Source organism: Amblyomma maculatum, chromosome 1, assembly GCF_055883805.1.
Source record: "Amblyomma maculatum isolate TAMU_Amacu chromosome 1, ASM5588380v1, whole genome shotgun sequence".
Classification (NCBI taxonomy): Eukaryota; Metazoa; Arthropoda; class Arachnida; order Ixodida; family Ixodidae; genus Amblyomma; species Amblyomma maculatum.
The window spans coordinates 280,046,010-280,064,542 of NC_139344.1; the positions used below are offsets into that span (position 1 = coordinate 280,046,010).

The window sequence follows — 18,533 nt, forward strand, 5'->3', positions numbered from 1 at the left end:
GGGAGGTCTTCCGTGGCTCCACGGTGATGATGATGTGGCTTTCCCCTTTGCATCAGGTGGGCACAAAAATGTACCCTAGCCATTATTTGGATGAGAGAAGAAGAAAAATAATTTGGGGGGCAGCGGGGAGAGCGGACACCTTTGCTTCTGGCCTCGACGCACTGGAACTGGCTGTGAACGAGCGTCGCCCAAGCATGCAACCACAATGTTTTCGGCGCAAAGCTGCCGCAAAAGGACTATCCACAGTGAGCGCATGTGCAGGGTCGACATCCCATCCAGCATTAGCTCATGAGGAACACTGTCATAGGCCTTGGCAACGTCGAGGAAGCAGGCGACGCTGGCGCCATCTCTCGATAGTTAATGTTAACCACCAAGGCCGGCGCCATTTCGCGATAGCAAGAGTAACCACGACGGGGGAAAGCAGACTTTAAAGAGGACGATGGGACATCGTTCTCCACATGGAAATAAGTTGCGCCGGTGACGACGAGTGCTGAAGCACTGCTTAAACGAGAAAACGTTGCTATGCATGGCTTGCCATTAGTCCCCACCTGCAAAGCATTTCCTTGGCATTTCCAGCGTCAATGCCGAGATCTGGCACCGCCAGGTATCTGCGTCTTTTAGCGTCGTCTCGCCTCAAGTGCCAGAGTTGTACCCAGGCGACGCCGGTAGCCAAGAAGCTGACGTGGCGCCAAAGAAACGCTGCCATGTGGTTCGGCCTTAAAAAACAAGGTGGGGTGGAAAAGACATCTGTTCGTTGTAAAACCACTTAGAGGCATTTTACTTCTAGATTACTGAGTGGTTCATTATGAGTTTCTCTCCACATCTTTCACATGTTGGTTTACTTTCTTTCATCATCAGTCTGACTATACCCACTGCAGGGCGAATGCCTCTGCCGTATTTTTCCAATTAACCCGATTCAGTGCTAGCTGCATCCACTTGACCCCTGCGAACGTCTTAACCTCATCCACCCACCTAACTTTCTGCCGCCCCCTGCTACGCTTTCCTCCCCTTGGAATCCAGTTTGTTACCCTAAGCGACCATCGGTTATCCTCTCTTCGTACTACATGTCCTGCCCATGCCCATTTCTTCTTAACTTCCACTAGAATGTCAGTAACTTGAGTTATTTCTCTGACCCACTCTGCACGCTTCCTATCTCTTAATGTTACCCCTACCATTTTTCGTTCCATGGTCCTCTGCGTTGCCCTCAACTTTAGTAGAACCCTCTTGGTTAGCCTCCACGTTTCAGCCCCATAGGTGAGTACAGGTAAGATGCAACTGTTGTATACTTTCCTCTTGAGCGATACCTGTAAGCTGCTAGTCATAATCTGCGAGTGCTTGCCAAATGCGCTCTAAATCTTATTATTCTTGTTATTTCCTTTTCATGGTCCGGATCTGCGGTTACTACCTGTCCTAAGTAGACATATTTGCCTACTACTTCCAGTGGGAGGATGTTTTTGCAGGTCCTGAGTGCGCAATCATGTGACACAAAAGTGACGTAGGGTCGACGTCACTCCTGCGTGCCCTAAGAGTGTTGATTTTTTTTTCTTTTCGTCTTACTGGAGGAAGTGAGAGGGTGGCTGCAAGCTGTTAAGTCCAATGTGCGGGAAGGATGAAAGGAGGCGCTTGGTCATCGGAGCGGGGCTTCAAGCTGGAGGTGGGGGAGCGCCTAGCCATCCTGCGAGCAAAGGACACAGCAGCACACACGCACGCTTTCTGAAAGGAAGAAAGGAGAAGTGGGCAGGCTAGCCAACATAGACAGCGCGGTTTCAAACCAGTGACGGCAGTGAGCGCCGGTTTCGTGGCGTTCACAAGCTTTTGCTTTCGTTTTTTTCTTCCAGTGGTTTGGTGGGGTGGCTGGTATTTGAAGCGACGCATGGACTCTGAGTCATGAGTTCGCGTATTCGCAGCGTGCTGCACGGATCGTGTGTTTGCTTTCCTCATTGTAATGAAAACTTGAAGAGCACTGACCGCATGCGGGGCCGCACATATATTGAGTACCTGAACATGGGTTATCTGCAGACACATGCGCCCACACACACCCACTTTTGCAATGGCAGAAAAGAAAACTGTCACGATTGAGAACATCTTCCAAGGGCGCGTAAATGTTGACGTTTGGAATTAAGCTGTGAAATTATACATTATGTTACTTAGCATGGACAGACAATTTTTCGTCTCTACAGTTGTTTCCCATAAGAGGCACGATCCAAGATGCAAAAACATCCCATTGAAAACTACGCGTGTACAGAAGCAGTCAAATCTTTAGCGCTACCTAAGCTGCCGCTCAGGCCAAATCAGCCCTTACCTAACTGCTAGGAAAAAATAAACGATAGGACTGCTCTGTGTTTTGCAGAGAGCAGCTCCAAGCCGTCACTGGTTTGAAACTGCGCTATCTACGTTGGCTAGCCTGCCCGGTTCTCCTTTCATCCCTTCAGAAAGCGTGCGTGCGTGCTGCTCTGTGCTTTTCTCGCAGGACGGCTAGGCGCTCCTCACCCTCCAGCTCGAAGCCCCACTCCGACGACCAAGCGCCTCCTTGCAGCCTTCCCACGCATTGGATTTAACAGCTTGCAGCCACCCTCTCATTCTCTCCAGTAAGCCTTCCCACGCATTGGATTTAACAGCTTGCAGCCACCCTCTCATTCTCTCTAGTAAAACGAAAAAAAAAAAAAAGAGAGAGAGAACACCTATAGGTAGCGCAGGAGTGACGTAGCCCCTACGTCAAGTGACTGCGCACTCAGGACCTGCAAAAACATCCTCCCACTTCCAGTGCTTCGCTACCTAACGTAAACTGCTGTTCCTTCCCGAGGCTGTTGAACATTACCTTAGTCTTCTGCATATTGATTTTCAAGCCTATCTTTCTACTTTTCCTGTCTAGGTCATCAATCACTCTTTGCAGCTCATCTCCTGAGTTACTTAGCAAGGCAATGTCATCTGCAAATTGCAGATTACTGAGGTATTCTCCATCTACCCTTATCCCTAACTGCTCCCATTCCAAGTCTCTGAATACTTCCTTTAAGCAAGCTGTGAATAGTACTGGGGAGATCCTGTCTCCTTGCCTAACACCTTTCTTTATGGGAATTTTGTTACTTTCTTTATGCAGAACTATGGTTGCTGTGCAGCCACTATATATATCTTCCAGCCCTTTCACGTATTGCTCGTCTACCCCCTGATTTCGCAATGCCTGCATCACCGCCGAAGTTTCTGCTGAGTCGAATGCTTTTTCGTAATTAATGAATGCTATGTATAAGGGCTGGTTATATTCCGAGCAGTTTTCTATCACCTAGTTGATGGTATGGATATGATCGATAGTAGAGTGCCCTTTCCGAAAACCTGCTTGAACCTTTGCTTGGTAGCAGTCTAAGGTTTCCCTGATTCTATTAGCGATTACCTTAGTATATACCTTATACGTAACAGACAGTAAGCTGAATCATCTGTAATTTTTGAGGTCCTTAGCGTCCCCTTTCTTATGAAGGAGGATAAAGTTTGCGTTCTTTCATGGTTCCGGTACTGTCGATGACACCAGGCACTGCGTATGCAGGGTGGCCAGCTTTTCTAGCACGATAACCCCCCCATCCTTCAACAAATCCATAGTTATCTGATCCTCTCCAGCTGCTTTCCCCCTTTCCATAGTTTCTATTGCTTCCGTGACCTCGTCCTTACGAGAGAGTGCATGGGAGAATGGAAGGAAAGAGAGGGAGCAGTGTGAGAGGAAGCAGGAACGGAGCCAGGACGCAGAGGGAAAATGTCAAGAGGGAAATGATGCTACATCAGTTATTGCCGAGTCGTTTAGGCATGATGATGGGGTAATGGCCCCAAATGAAGAAACAGTATCATACAGCTTGAAGGAAAGGAGATAACAATTGACAATTCTTAACTTAAAGAAGACGGAGACAAATATTCCTGTGTGTACAACCATAGGGATAAATGAAATTCCAATCAAGCTAATTAATGGGCTTGGTCCGAAAAGCAAGTACACATTGTTAAGGCATTGGAAATAGTCATAAATAAAGGAACTCTACACAGCTGGCAACTGAGTAGGATGAATTAAATCGATAAAGGAAAAGGAGAGAGGAAAAATATTAAATCATTTAGGCTGGTCACAACGATGTCAGTTACATACAGGCTGGCAATGCAGGCATGGATAGAAAGTAAGTGTGTACTGGATGAACGGGTTCCGAAGTGGTGGGCACCTAGATGATAGCATTTTCGTAATAACCCAATGCATGGAAATAGCCAGGGCAGAAAACAGACCTCTGTATTTAGTCGTTCTGGACATAACTGGTGCATACGACAGCATAAATAAGCAACTTCTGTGGAATATACTCGAACCTGAAGGCATCAGTAAATAAGTAACTGAATTACTAAAAGAAATATACAGAGATAATGAAGGGGTTAAGAAGTATGTCTGCTGTCGAAGTATGCAAAAGACTAAGGCAAAGGTGACCACTATCACCGCTGTTGTTCATGATTTATAAGAATAAGGAGAAGAGTCTGCAAGAAAACAACCTTGGTTCTAATCTCTCTTATAAGCAAGGCGAAATGGACTTAGAACAAATGCTTCGAGGATTAATGTATGTGGATGACAATGTTCTATTTGTCAATAGCCAGGAAGATTTACAAGGGTCGCTTTACCTTCAGCACAATTAAGTCGGGTCTGATGGTATTCAACGATTTCACTAAAAAAAAGCTTACAATACAAGGGAGTGAGATACCAAGACTGGCAGAATATAAATATCGTGGGGTATGAATAAACGAAGGACAGGTATAAATGGAAAAACATGAACAGCCCATCAGGGTGAAGGGATAACGCAATAATGAAGCACAGGGCATTATGAAAGTACAACAGGTATGAAGTACTTAAAGGTATTTGGAAAGTAATAATAGTACCAGGGCTTACCATTGAGAACACGGTTGAGTGGTTAAGGGCAGAAGTCAAGTCGGGGTTAGAAATAAATAGGAGATCTGTGGGAAGGTTATCACTTGGAGAACACGGCAAAACTACAAACAAAGCGGTACAAGGAAACACGGGCTGGGGGTCTTTCGAGGCACGAGAGGCTCAGAGCAAGATGTTGCAGGAAGAATGCCCCAGGAAAATGAACAACAATGGGTAGGCAGCTAAAGCATCTAAAAACTTATATCGAAAGGACATTGACTCAATGTGGCGGAAAAGGAGGAGAAAAATAAGTATGTGGGAATGCAGGACGGAGAAATAAACAATAAATGTGAGGTAAAGAACACAGAGGCTAAAAACTGGAATAGTTCAATAGAAAAGAAACCAACCCTAGACATATAGAGAAAATAAAAAACTCTTATTAAGGAAGCTTATAGGACAACTCAAGAGGCAGCCGCCTTCTCTTTGAAGCTAGATCAAAATGTCTTAGAGCCCGAAGCTACGAAAGGAAGTTTAATTAGGAAGATGAAGCTTGTGCTATGTGCGGTAGATGCCTTGAACAACTAGACGTCTTATACTGGAGTGTGGCAGTATCCATCCAGATGTCAATGCAGACATAGTCATTCAAGCTTAGGCCCTGGGGTTTAGGATAAAAAAGGAAGCGTGAATGAATCAGCGGAATAGGTTAGCAAGGGACATTTAGAAGATTGGTGGATAAATAGCAAGGCAGGAATGCATGAAAGCTAAACAAATTAAACAAGGGTAGTTAAAGATAACCCGTGTATAAAAGTAAAGTCATTAATGTTGAATAAGAGTTATCCAAGTCAAAAACCATAAAAAAGAAGTGTTGAGCATGTGATCACTATCACCACCCCGTTTCAAAGGGGACGCCCTTAACATCAATCAGTCCATCAATCCATCCACGCCAGGAGCCTGCTCCCATCTGCCCGCATGAGAATGGCATGACTCCATGCAGCCGCAGCCTGCGTTCAGTAACTATATATGAATACAAGCTCAGAGGACACATATTTCAAAAATCACAGATTTGGTTTCTTTGTTCACGCAGGTGCAGTGTGAATGGAAGGGGAATGCTTTTCGCCGAAATATTGGAGGGGGGGGCAAAATGGAGAGTTTATCCCCATGGAGCAGCTGCTTGCTTCTTGCACAATTCTTGCTATCTTGGGTACATTGGGTACATTGGGTACAAGGCGCGGAGGGTAGTTTTCAAAAGCAGTCACTAAAGCATCGAGCTTTGTCTCGAAGAATGTCATTAGTATAACGCAAGGGGAGATGTCTTTCATGAAAATTACTTCATATTTGCTTTGTGCAACACCTTTATGAGTTTATTAAAAATACCATTCTTTCTATTACAAAATTTGATATATCTCAGGAGCACTCTTTTCCTGTGATATATTATTTGATCTTTGTGAAAAGCATGCGGCATTAACAAAATGAAGCAGAATAAGCTAATTTGATATTTGTTGCATTTTTACTAGCATTTTACAGGACAAGGCAATCTCAGGTTCTTTTTGTGCAAGTTGCAAATTTCTACTTTTATATTTTGCTTTGCAGCTGCTGTAGATATGTCTGAACAGATTACACAAAAAAATTTAAATTTCCAAATAACAAAAGTAAAGAATGTATCAGCAGGTAGTATAGTTCCAGGCCTGCAACAAAACAAAAAAGGTAACAAAATTAGGGGACTTCCAAGCTTTGCCTTAACAGTAGGCCCGAAACACCTTTAACACCGTTTTTGCGTTCAAAGAATATGTTACATATTCCGCTGTTTATTTTTCTGAAAAAAAAAAAAAAAAAAAGCTGCATTATTTCCTCAGTGCATGGGCACCTACACTTGGAAAATTGTGCATGTGTTGTCGGTTTGAATCCCTATCCTGAACTAGCCACCAACTTCATTAGAAGACTGAAGCTAAATGGGAAGTGAAATGGTGAGTATCACTCCACCCTGAACACCACAGAGGGAATGGTTACATCACAATTTTGATTAGAAATGAGGTTCCTACTTTCTCCAACACCGTTTTTCGGAATTTGGTTCACAGCAGTGGGAAAGGCTATGGCTTTTCAATGCAATAAGCCATAATGCTTCGTATAATAATAAGATAGCAGTGAAGAAATCTGTTTAGTTAAGGCAACCATCTAGCCGAAAACCAAAGTAGAGAAAAACGCAGATTTTTCGTGCTCTTCATCGGCAGATCACCAAGCATTTTTTTTTACAGTACCTACTTCCCCGTGGATTACAGAAATGACACTTCTAGACAACACAGAAAACCAGGCATACAATTATTTGACAGAAATGTTTTCTATAGGTAGTTGATCTTTCTGATATCGGTGAACCATGTGAGAAGATCAAACATTTTCTCGGTTTAATATACCTGTATATTGTCCCAGAGCTTGTGCAAAAGGTGAGGTCAAAATAAGTAGGTAAATCTTAGTTGAAGCTTCAAATTGTTTTTGTAGGAGAAAGCTGAATAATAAAATTGTAAAAAAAGCATGCATAAATAAATAAAAATGCATTCTACAAGACCTTTACACTGCCATGTTATGTAGTAGACCAATGCTGTATGACGCCCCACAGGTAAAAAAATGTTGAAAACAATGGAAAGATTACAACAGATTGTGGAGTATTTTGTAAAGCATGTGAATTAATTAATCGTGAATTAAATGTAAAGCAATGTGAATTAGATTTGCTAGAAATTAAAAAAAAAAGCACAGATTAAAACTCAATTTCCGGATCATGCAAGAATTAAAAATATATATCAATAGAAAAGTGAATTCTCTGAAAAACAATGGCCACGAAAAACCACACCAGAATAATACAATCTATATTATTGCCCGTACAAATGTGCATGAGTGTTTCTTTTTCCTGATATAAATTGCCATGTGATGTTTTGAAGCAGAATGATGTGTAATAATTTCAATCAGATAAAAGAAGTTTTTTGCTGGGATGGCGAGTATACATAATTCTATTTACTCACTATACTCATCTAGGAAAGTAATTTAACATTAGGTGCCGTTTCTGCTTAAAACAAGGCAATGAACACCAATAAAAGGGGAATAATTCGCATAGTTACGTCATCGGCTATGAAGAATGGGCTTCATTTACATTCGCCACACCCGTTACATCAGCATGCAGCCATCAGAGTCAGGTTTGCAGTTAAGACTACATAATCAGCTACAGAGCACTGCCCGAAACTGGAGGCTGTGAGCACAGAAAGCCCTCCTTTGCACATGGCATAAAGATAATAGTATCCAAACCGGCTAAGTATCCACAAATTCATTGAGGTGTGCCCCACCACCCACATTTTTGATGTCAACATTAATCTGAACTGCATTCTTTTCACCTGAAGATCACCATATCATGACAGCAAGCAGCTTAACACTAGTAGACTGTTAATGCCAATTTCCTGGGTCTCACATACTGAAACGCTAATTTAATGCGCCAGCAAAAAAGTTAGTACAGTGACTAGATTAGTAGGTGTGCTGACCGGCAAGGTACAAAGCATAGTTCCATGTGCCTCCGCTTCATGACGGCAAAATTGGCGCTGCTGTTTTCTGCCCGGTGCTCGGCGGAGAATCGTCTGCTACTTGTCGCAATTACGTCGAGTGTTTTGCCGACCTCAATAACATTGTTTGTTGCAGGCACAGTCACAAGAAATACTATCGAAACTCACGCTTTTGTGGTCTGGCATTGAAACAATAAACGAACGACAGTAACCTTTTTTTTTTTTTGCCATCTGCTTGCCTTCTGTTATAGTTCCTATGCAAGCGCTGTAGCGAAGCAGGCGCTATGCTTTCCCTGACGAGTGATCTACATGAAGACATAAAAAAGACGCACCAGTCTTAAAATCTATCTACAAGTCAAAGAGGAAGGGAACGAAAGTTTGTTTGCTGTGCCACAATATCTGAAATTGGTCAAGAAAGTGGGAGCTCGCTTTTCATAGTGCTGATATGAAGCTCCAATCAAAATCTGTTGGATGCCATTTCTGCGAATCAGTTCTGAACGCTGTGTGCACTGAAAAAGACTTGCCTATCCTCTATGCACCTGGACAACATAATCTGGCTACGCAGCGAAGACAGTGAGGGCGGAGCTTCCGTCAAAATGTTACTACATGTTTCAGTTATGGCTTCTGTTTCAGTTCAACCTTTGCTTGAAATTATAGTTTTCATGCCGCCAATGACACAGCAATTACTTTTTTAAGAATATTTAAGGCCTAAATAAATGTAAACTCGGCGTTAATGAATATCACGAGCTGCGTACAGTGCTGAAAAAAGTGCACTGGGAAAGCGTACAGAAACCGACAGGTAGACGCAGCAAAAGCAGCTGACATACTCTTCAGGAAATTCCCCAACAAATGGCGCAGCCGTTTGCTCAGGGTACTGTACCAATTTGAAAATGCACTACACCAATGTGGTAAACGCTTGTGTTGCACAATCGTGATGTAATAGCAACATCAATATTTCAGTAATGGTATAATATTCCAGAGCACGATCCAGGAAATTTACGAAGGGACTATGCATTTCGGCTCTTTAACACTGGCTGCATAGCCAGAAAACGTCCGGGAGTATACAATGCTATGCTTCAAAAAGAAATATATATATACATATATTTTAGCACAATGCAATAAAGAAACCACCGTGCATGATAAGACATTTTAAAATTGCGCTCTTTTCATTGGAGATTGTCTATAGGCACCATGCAGGAGTAACTCGCGGTGCGAAGCGCGCGCCCCTCGCGGCGGGAAGAACAGTTTGGTAGAGAGACGTGCGCTCGGCCGTGCAGCGGAGACGCGGCGGATCTGCTGAGCGTGGGCCGCATTCGCCGTTCGTTCTTTCGATTCGCGGCATTCTATGGTCACAAATGAATTGCTAGGTTGCAGTTCCTGGGTTGCTGCTGTTGAACACATTTTCACTGGCCTGATAAAATATTGTTCACGTTCCCAAATAAGCTGTACGAAGCGAAGTGACGATAAGTTTGGATCGCTGCCGTTCAACGAGCAGTTGCCCGGGTTTGCCGCGTCTAGATTTACCGCGAAGCATTTGTTCCGAAAGAGGACGCACTACCTTCCCCTGCATTAGCATCATGTCTCAACCCGCCAAAAAAAAAAATAAATAATATTTAAAGAAATTGGGCAACTCATAGGCATCAACGCTACTGGGACCGCCGTGCGCGCCTGTGGGCCGTGCTCGTGGATGAAGTTGTTCATTGCATAATTTTTATTTATGCTATCTTGTGGTCTATATTTCCCTGTCTACCATAGCTTGCTTGCCTTGGCAACTTTTTTTTCTTTTGCTTGCTTTCATTATTTTTTTCCTCCTCTCAGCTCGTTCCTTTTCTTCTTTCAACACCCTTTCCTTCCACGCTTATGCCGCTACTTTCAATCTCCTCTTGGGCGGCTTCCTTTGTCCGTCGCCCAGCTTGATATTTTCTTTTTTTCTCGCCATCCTTCGCTGTCCACTTCGCCCTCCTCTGTAGATGTGATTCAGGAGTTGCCATTCCATACGCTTTATTCATTTAGTTGTGTTAATGACATTTCGATGTCTACTGAGTTGTTGAACCTTGAATGATAAGCTGTTTTTCATGCGATACTGCTCAATCGAGACTATAATAAAAAATAAGTAAAAAAAATGTTTTTTTTTTTTTTTACTTATTCGTGGACACTCTAAATAGATCTTGCATTCATTACATGCCATCCTGCTCCAAACAAGTTGTCGAGCGGCTGGCCGCCACTTGTTACCTTCCCCTGTCAAAACTTAATTTTGTGGCAGAGGACTTGAAAGTACCGTTAAAGAGGCATTAAAGGGACACTAAAGACATCCAAAGATGCTATGAAAATCGAATAAACTACATTTGGTGACACTGTCGCCGCATATCCGGCAGCAAAAAATCGAATAATTGCTGAGATATTGCGATAAGAAGTTGAGGTTTTTTTCTTGTTCCCGCCAGTCGAATTCAAACTGTGCCCTCCGATTACGTAGTTGGAGTTGAGTGACGCACACTATGACGTAAGCGGAGACTCCGTGATAGCTAGCGAGCCGGCGCGGACGCGGCGTCGCATCCCTCAAGTGCCAACATAGCAACAGCGTACTCGCAATGACGGCCACAGCCGAAATAAATAAAACGATGAAGAGAGTAATTTACCGAGCGATGGGCCCATAAAGGAAGAAAAAAAAACATACAACGCTTGTAATGCACAATACTTTACATGTTTCTCAAGCTTTTGCGCTCCTTCTTGCACTGTGTATAAACAAACCGAGCCCTCGGTAATCGCAACGCTTCCCGACATGTTTACATACAAATAAGATTTAGTTACCAGCAAAATAGTGTCCTCGCTGCTGCGCTTGTCAGTTTTGAAGCTTCGTCGCACTTTTTTCCTTCAAGGTTTGTGCTACAGCCCCGTGTTCAGCGAAAATTACGCCCACGGTAGCAGAGCATGACCGAAGTGCCGGCGCCACTAAATTTGCCAGCGCTGTGAAATTCCACATGTTAAAATGGATCCAGTGCACAATATAGTGCGTATAGGCATCCAGAACATTAGTTGCAAGTCGTGAGAGCAGGCAGCATACGCCGATGGTGAAGAAGTTGTAATTTTTAGACCGGCAGCAGAAACATTTTATTGTAAATGGGGCCATGACGTTAAGACCGGAAATATTTCCAACGATCTTGTTGCGCGGCGTAGTCGAGCGAGGTAATCCATTCTGGCTTGATGTATTGGTGTTGCTGAGGGAATTTTATTCCGTGTTTGCCGAAGCCTAGCTTACGCGTTTTATGCACTGTATTTCTGATTTCACTTTCAAATGTCAAAGTCAGCAATAAAGAAAAAAAGACGGCATAGTCGAGCGGTTAGCGTCTAACGTTGCGGATAAAGCAGTGGCGAGTTCGAATCTCACCGCTACTGGATTTTTTTTCTTCAAATCGATTTGTTTTTACTATCTGTAATGTATTTCTGGTGCTTCGTTATTTTTAGTTTTTACTTTTTACCCGAGGCCCTTTTTTTCGCCGGGCGACGAGCACAATATATCGACACTCTCCTTGGTATGAGCAGCTAGTATGCCCCTTTTGTTTACGATGCCTGCAAGTAGCACGTTGAAGGTCTTGTTGACACATTATGTTAATCAGATGTGCCATGATTTAGTGAACAATTGAATTATAATGCGTTTCTCCTTTGGTACATAGCATATGTATGCTTTTTGTGGCGTACGTAGCTGCAGTCGAGCGGTCAGGTCGCAGTCGAAGCGGCGACGGCGGCGATATGTTGGCGCGGAAGTGTGAATGAAGGAGCGTGTCGGTGGCAGCGGATTTCGCTCGCTCATCCTCCGAATGCTCAAATGGGAACCAGCAAGGCGCATCTGCTGCTCCAAGCTCGTAATTCAGGCGCTGCAGGTCCAAACAAACTATCCGAGTGCGCACGAAATGCCCGAGCCGAAACATAACCAAAACTGAAGTGGGCGCCTGTGGCGCCTCCAAGTATATTTTTGTATTTGCCGTGCAACATTTACGTTGTCTTTTCGCCGTCGTTTACGTATGATAAAAGCGTGTTATTATATTCTAGACAAAACCCACGACCGCATTCAAACGGGCAACGTAATTCCATTTGTCAGCCTCCGTGATCCCTAGCGCGTCACGTGATTTGTAGTTGCGCGTTTCGGCTATGGCGGCGATACCTATATTTCTGTTCTTCCTCTTTACTACCTTATAACAGCTCTGTTTTCAGTAAGAGTGGATTTTTTGTAATCAGGAATAGGCATTCTATCGATGCAAGCCCACTTCAGTTTTCTCTTTAGTGTCCCTTTAAGGATCGTTGAAAAAAGAAAAGAAAAAAAAAACGAAAGAAAACTAGCATTCAAGTCGGCATGAGGCAGGACGTTCTTTCAACGAAAAAGAAAATTAAGCATGCTACAAATATGTGACAGAGAGGAAGACATGAATGTGTATTAGAAACTGTAGATCGTTTGTGCGGTGCTGTAAGGCAGTTTCCATTCTCATAGCTGTGTCACTGTATCAGCGACCGCGTGCCATCTGCCATCCTTTCCTTTATCGTCGAGAAAAGTGGCAACCGTCTCACCAGAAAACAGCTTAAGCTCTTCAAAATCCGTCTGCGTAATGTAAGTGCCTGCGGCATCTTCAGGCCCCGGTAATCGCGTTCTCGAGTTTTCAGGCTTGTCCTTTTTTTTTTTAGGCTTTTTTCTCTTCTTCGACTACAGCTTCATTCATTCCTATTCTTCTCCCATACTCGTTCCACCCTTCTCGGCCGCTCGATTCCCCACAGCTTTTTTTTTTTTTTTCTCTCACCCACCCCAGTGAGCTGGCCTTTGTGAAGCTGTACCACACTTGGGAGGAGGGGCGTTCGCCACCAATGTTTTTTGTATTTTTCTACACTTTTACCGTGTTTTTTACGCCCCACCCTCCCACCCCCTTCGTTTTTTGCTCGGCCTTTTTCAACCGCGCGCTTCTCCTGTCGTCTTCCGTTTCGCGTGTTTCCAGCCTACAAATAAACGCCCAGCGGGCGGCCAGGGCTCGTCTCTGTCTCTGCGTCTTGTGGTTCTTGCATCGTTTGTGCTTCGCTACGTCGCTCGAGCTGGCTGAAACTGCTACCATTTCGTTGCGCAGGCCGCCTTTTCAGGCGCGCGCCCTGCCTAGGCGGCCGCGCGTCTCCCTATCAAACTGTTCCGGCGCTCACTCGTGGCGCTGCCTGTTCGCCGCGAGTGCTGCCTCCTGGGTTTCTGCACGGTGCCTATAAGATTCAAGTAAACTGAAATGTCAGCTGTAAATGGCGATTCTCAAGCTTGGTGGTAGTAGTGTTAAAGGACACAAAAACAAGTCATCCAATTTTCGCTGTTGGTAAATATAGTCCCTATGGTCTTTTCTAACTACAGTAGAATCTCGTTACAAGAGACATGGTTGCAAGAGACACTCGGTTATAAAAGACACTTGAAAATGGTTTGGTTGGTTTTCCTATGTTTGCCATGTTAACAACATTGCATACAAGAGACATGGTTACAAGAGACACTCTGTTTCTTGCACTCTTGTTTCTTGTTGCACTATGCCAGGAACCAAGGAGGGCCTCCTCTTGACTGGGAAGTCAAAATTTTCTTATTGTGTCAGTTACACATCAAAATGCCCCTGTTGTTTCACTCACACAGGAATGTAATGACAGTGGCTAAATAAGGACATTCTGACTTTCCAGTCAAGAGGAGGCACTCCTTGGTTCCTGGCATAGTGCAACAAAGCAGGACACTGATATAGAACAGAATTTAGTTAAGGGAATCTAAACTGCCGCACATACAAGTTGGTAGAAATTCTTTGGTTACAAGAGAGCTTGGTTACAAGAGACATCTTTTTCGGGTCCCTTGAGTGTCTCTTGTAACGAGGTTTTACTGTATATCAATACTTGTGTAGGAGCAAAAAATGCATTTCTCACCAAGAAAATTCAATCTAAGCCATTCGACTCATAAGTTTGATGCAGATAATGATAAGACTGAGAAAGTGTAACCATAGGGTGGCCTACCTTGGGGATCCACATGCAAAAAACCTGTTTTGACACACTGCAGTTTGCTTGTGAAAACCGTTACTGAAGACAATGCCTGTATTTCGTTTTTAACCTTTCCTGGTCTATAAAAATCCTGGTTTCAGTGAAAGAACCATATCTGTCATTAAAACACAGTAATCTACTAATAGATGGCAACTTATAATGTAAGTATCTGAACTTCCTCTGCCTATGAATCAGAGACAAACAATATAGCACGTTCCATATTTATCAGTTCAAGTTCTTGCGCAAGGTATAAGACTATTTGGGACACTGACCACAGAGTAGCTTTTGATGGTACACATTTTTTTTAGCAGTCAGCTTGCAAAAAGCAAAAGCCTACATCAATACAAATAAGGAATAGAAATTATGAATTGTACCACGAAGTCAGACGCATGGAAAGGGAGTGCATCATAGCAATGAAACATAAACAAGGACTAGACATAACATGCCCCAACAATTTCACATAACAAAGTAACTAGCTTAGAGCATACATACTCATTACATACATTCATGAAAGGTAATTGTGTCAGAGCACCAACAGTGACAGAACAATGATGAGCTATAATATATATGATGAAGAGCCCACAACAAGCAATCAACCAGTTGCGGCTTGCAAGTAGAGCCCGGCAATCACCTACCAATTATTGTTTCATTTTTCGCATTCGTTCGTGAGGGGCACATTCTGGCTTGCCTTCAGAGCTGTGCAGCTAAGCCATACAGGCAGGGCATGCCACAGCTAAACAAAGAACAGAAGGCACTTGCCACCAAGCCATTGTGCACAGTGACAGCCACAAGACAAAAAAAAAAGACAGGTGCATGCATGCAAGCCGTAAGCAGTACTACGACCCGCACCCTGTTACTGATCACCAGTGAAAGACAGTTGAGAAGGTATGGTCAAACCTCCCAATAAAATGGCCATTGCCATGTCCTTAGCAATGACAAGAACAATACATTGGAAATGCCAAAAAAGAAGGCATTTTGTGCTTTGTCAGTGTACACTATAAAGCATTCAACTTTTTTTTTTTCTTTTATAATGTGCTAGTCAGTGTGACAAAAATGCACTTGAACCATGCTATTTACCGATTGACAACAGTAAATTGACCTGGAGGCAGTCTGCTTTGTAAGTGAATATTCTTTAATCTCAAAACAAATGCAGTATTGAGGGAGGCTTTCTGACTCCAACATTCATTCGGTGGTCCAGCATTGGGCTATCTTTCAAGCAGTTAAAAAGGCTCGAGTTCTGTAACATATTTGCCAGCACCTCTCTCCACGCTACGGTACACCCACACCACCACCTGCCAAGAAAAGAGGCTTGTGAACAAAAGCTGTTGACCAGATTTCCCCACTTGACATGTTAATCGTGAAATATTTCCATCCCATAAGTAAGAAACAAAATGCAGAAAGACAAGCACTACCACCATTATGTGCACATGCATACAAAGAAATGAAGTGACCCAGACAGGCATGTGCATTACCATGCAGGTTCATGCAAGGCAGATACAATACAGCTAGACATGAATAAAGTGGCATTGAAGCAACAAGCAGCAAATGGAAGCACTATGAAAGTTAGTGAAATAGCAAAGCGTTGGTATTTTCTTGATGCAAGGCAATTTATCTTAGCAATATGCCAGTATGATTACGTCATTACACCTATGTGTCAAGCCAAAGTAACTGTTGTGTTTCTTGTTGCTCCAAGCCATAACAACACTCAGAAGACACAGTCTGTATTGCACCACATTACTAGGATGCTGACAGCATCTCTGCAGACCTGAACTAGTACAGTGAAGGCTCGTTTATTCAACCCCATAATTTGAATTTTCAGATAATTTGAACTGCATTATTTGGTTTGGGCAAGCTCCATAGGTCTATGAATAAAAAAAGGCCATTCATTCGAAGGAGAGCCAGTTTTGCTAGGGATATTTAGGCACATGGCGAAAGAAACACTGCCACAATAAGGCAGCAGAGTTACGAAGCTGCGCACCTCCAAAACGGAGAATAAAGATAAAAACAGGTAAAAGCATGGAAGAATGGGTGAAGCCTAATCGGCGCCATGACCGGCATGGCAGCTGGCGGCAGCTGCTGCCTGAGACTCTCAACTAAATGCTCTTTTGACCCCGATAATTCGGAAGTATAGATGTCGTACCATCGGTGCGGACCCAGCTGACGCCCACTGTTGGGCCAAATCCCGGTACGATTGACACTGCAAGCAATCATTAAAACAGCATTTTTAAAATACATATGTTGCGCCGTTGAACGTGACGCTTCCATCCGTATAGTTCTTTCGCAGCTCTGAAAATGTGTATTCATGAAGTGCCGTTCAGAGCATCGTGTGCTGAAGCATAACACGCGACGCAGGCAGCTTGTGAGAAGGCACTGCTGTCATTGCATCACACCATGAAGGATGCTATGGAGGACCTCACCATTTTCAAGCAGTTCTCATTTGACACTGCCGACAGTGTGCACTCAAAAAAGCTATAATGTGAATGCGAAAAATGAGCCATGAGTGAAAAAAGAATGTAAATATAAAGAATTGAGAACATTGTTGGTCTTGATAATTTCAAATTTCACCCCGTAAAACGGCGAGTTGAACGAGCTGGTTGGTACATAGTTAACCAAGAAACAGTGCAGAGAAGACGGGACCCGTCTTTTCCTTTGTCTCTATTGTTGCACTGTTTTTTGTTTAACTAATGATTTAACCTGGTATTTGCAAATGACACTTAACTAGAATTGCACAGAAGAGTATAGCCTACTGAAAAATTCAGTATAAATACTATATAGGATTCCGCATGCAGATTGTTTGTACGAGAAGGAGTTGCATGAAACCTGATGGAGCTGCCATATTGCTGCTGAGTAAAGTGAGCTCTCCATAATTCGACCTTAATTCTTTCGCTGTCACGAACATACATTTTCGCGCTTCCCTCCCACAGTGTCACCAACGTAACGATACGTTCTCTATTATGCTATTAGCGCGAAGCTGGCGTGCTTGGACTGGCTGCGCCATCTGTCAAATCTTTCTACAAGTATATTTTTGGCCTTGTGTTGGTATGTATATATTGAAGAGTATGGAGCGACCGCGAATATCCCTTCCACCTTCTTTGCTGGGAGGTACGGTCGCTCCGCGCGCGCTACTCTATCGCGCTATGTGATCATTCGGTGCGCACGTGCGGTTACGGGTTCAAGGGTTGTTCTGGCATCTGCCACAGGTTTGCAGGTTTTTATTTTTATTCTGTTGGCCTGTCTGCTACGAAGCAAGCGTCAAGTTCAGGGGCGCGCATCGTTGCCTCTCCAATAGGTAGACACATGACTGGATCGCTGCTTTCACTATCTCTCGCCGCACCCTTGCTTACTGCTAGCAGCAACGGAAGTTGTTTTAGCCTCTTTCCATCTCCCTCTGTCATCTTGATTTAAAAACGTGCCATTTCTCTCCTTTGTGCAAGCCACCGAAAGTGTGCCCTCCGTGCGCGCGACTACTTTCGGATGGCAGACTGCGCGGAACCTTGGACTGCGAACTGCAGCGATGGCTCTTCTGATTATGAATACGAGCCGAGCTCGGATTCGGACAATCAAGAAGCATTGAGCAGTGTTTTTTCTTATATTATCCTCATTTATTTAATTTATAGTCTGGCTGATGATGATAATGATGGTGTTAAACAACACCTGCAGAATACTGAAATGTGCATATTCTGTTGACTATGTTGTCTGCATAGCAATCATAATCAAAAATAAATCGCTATGCTCGTTCCCTGAAACCAAGCTGACACAGGGGGTGCGTCACAGCCAGAAACACCCGACAGCAAAAGGGTTAAAGAGAACAGCAAAATTTTCGAATTAATCGAAAGCTCAAATTACCAAATGGGCCTGAAAAAACTGCCAAAAACACCTGCACGCTGGCTGGCTGCATCTGAGACAAACCAAAGAATGTTTTTGTCTTTCCCTGGTTTTGCCATGTGCTTACACTTGGCGCACACTGCTGGGAATGCCCTCTTCACAAAATGGAAGATGCTTCAATACATAGTCAACGATAAAGCGTTGCAGTGAAGCGCACAATGCAGTGCACACACTGCTGACAAGGTTCCTCTTCACATAACGGCCCCGTTGCA

At 43.6% G+C, this 18,533-nt stretch overlaps 1 protein-coding gene across 9 annotated transcripts in view; it reads right to left on the reverse strand.

Moving 5' to 3' along the window:
• LOC146206664 (bromodomain-containing protein 8-like) overlaps nucleotides 1-18,533 on the reverse strand; it is a 158,853-nt gene that overhangs the window by 28,486 nt on the left and 111,834 nt on the right. For 3 of the 9 annotated variants that reach the window (XM_084591441.1, XM_084591440.1, XM_084591439.1), the window contains 2 exons: nucleotides 16,577-16,633; nucleotides 15,551-15,728 (listed from right to left, as the gene is read on the reverse strand). The exons of 3 other annotated variants lie outside the window; for them this stretch is intronic. In XM_084591441.1, coding sequence (XP_084447567.1) covers nucleotides 15,657-15,728; nucleotides 16,577-16,633 — 129 coding nt within the window. In that variant the 3' untranslated portion in view covers nucleotides 15,551-15,656. Of the gene's footprint in view, nucleotides 1-6,201; nucleotides 6,556-15,550; nucleotides 15,729-16,576; nucleotides 16,634-18,533 lie in introns of those variants that run through there. 3 more of the 9 variants (XM_084591448.1, XM_084591446.1, XM_084591444.1) reach the window with 3 other exon arrangements.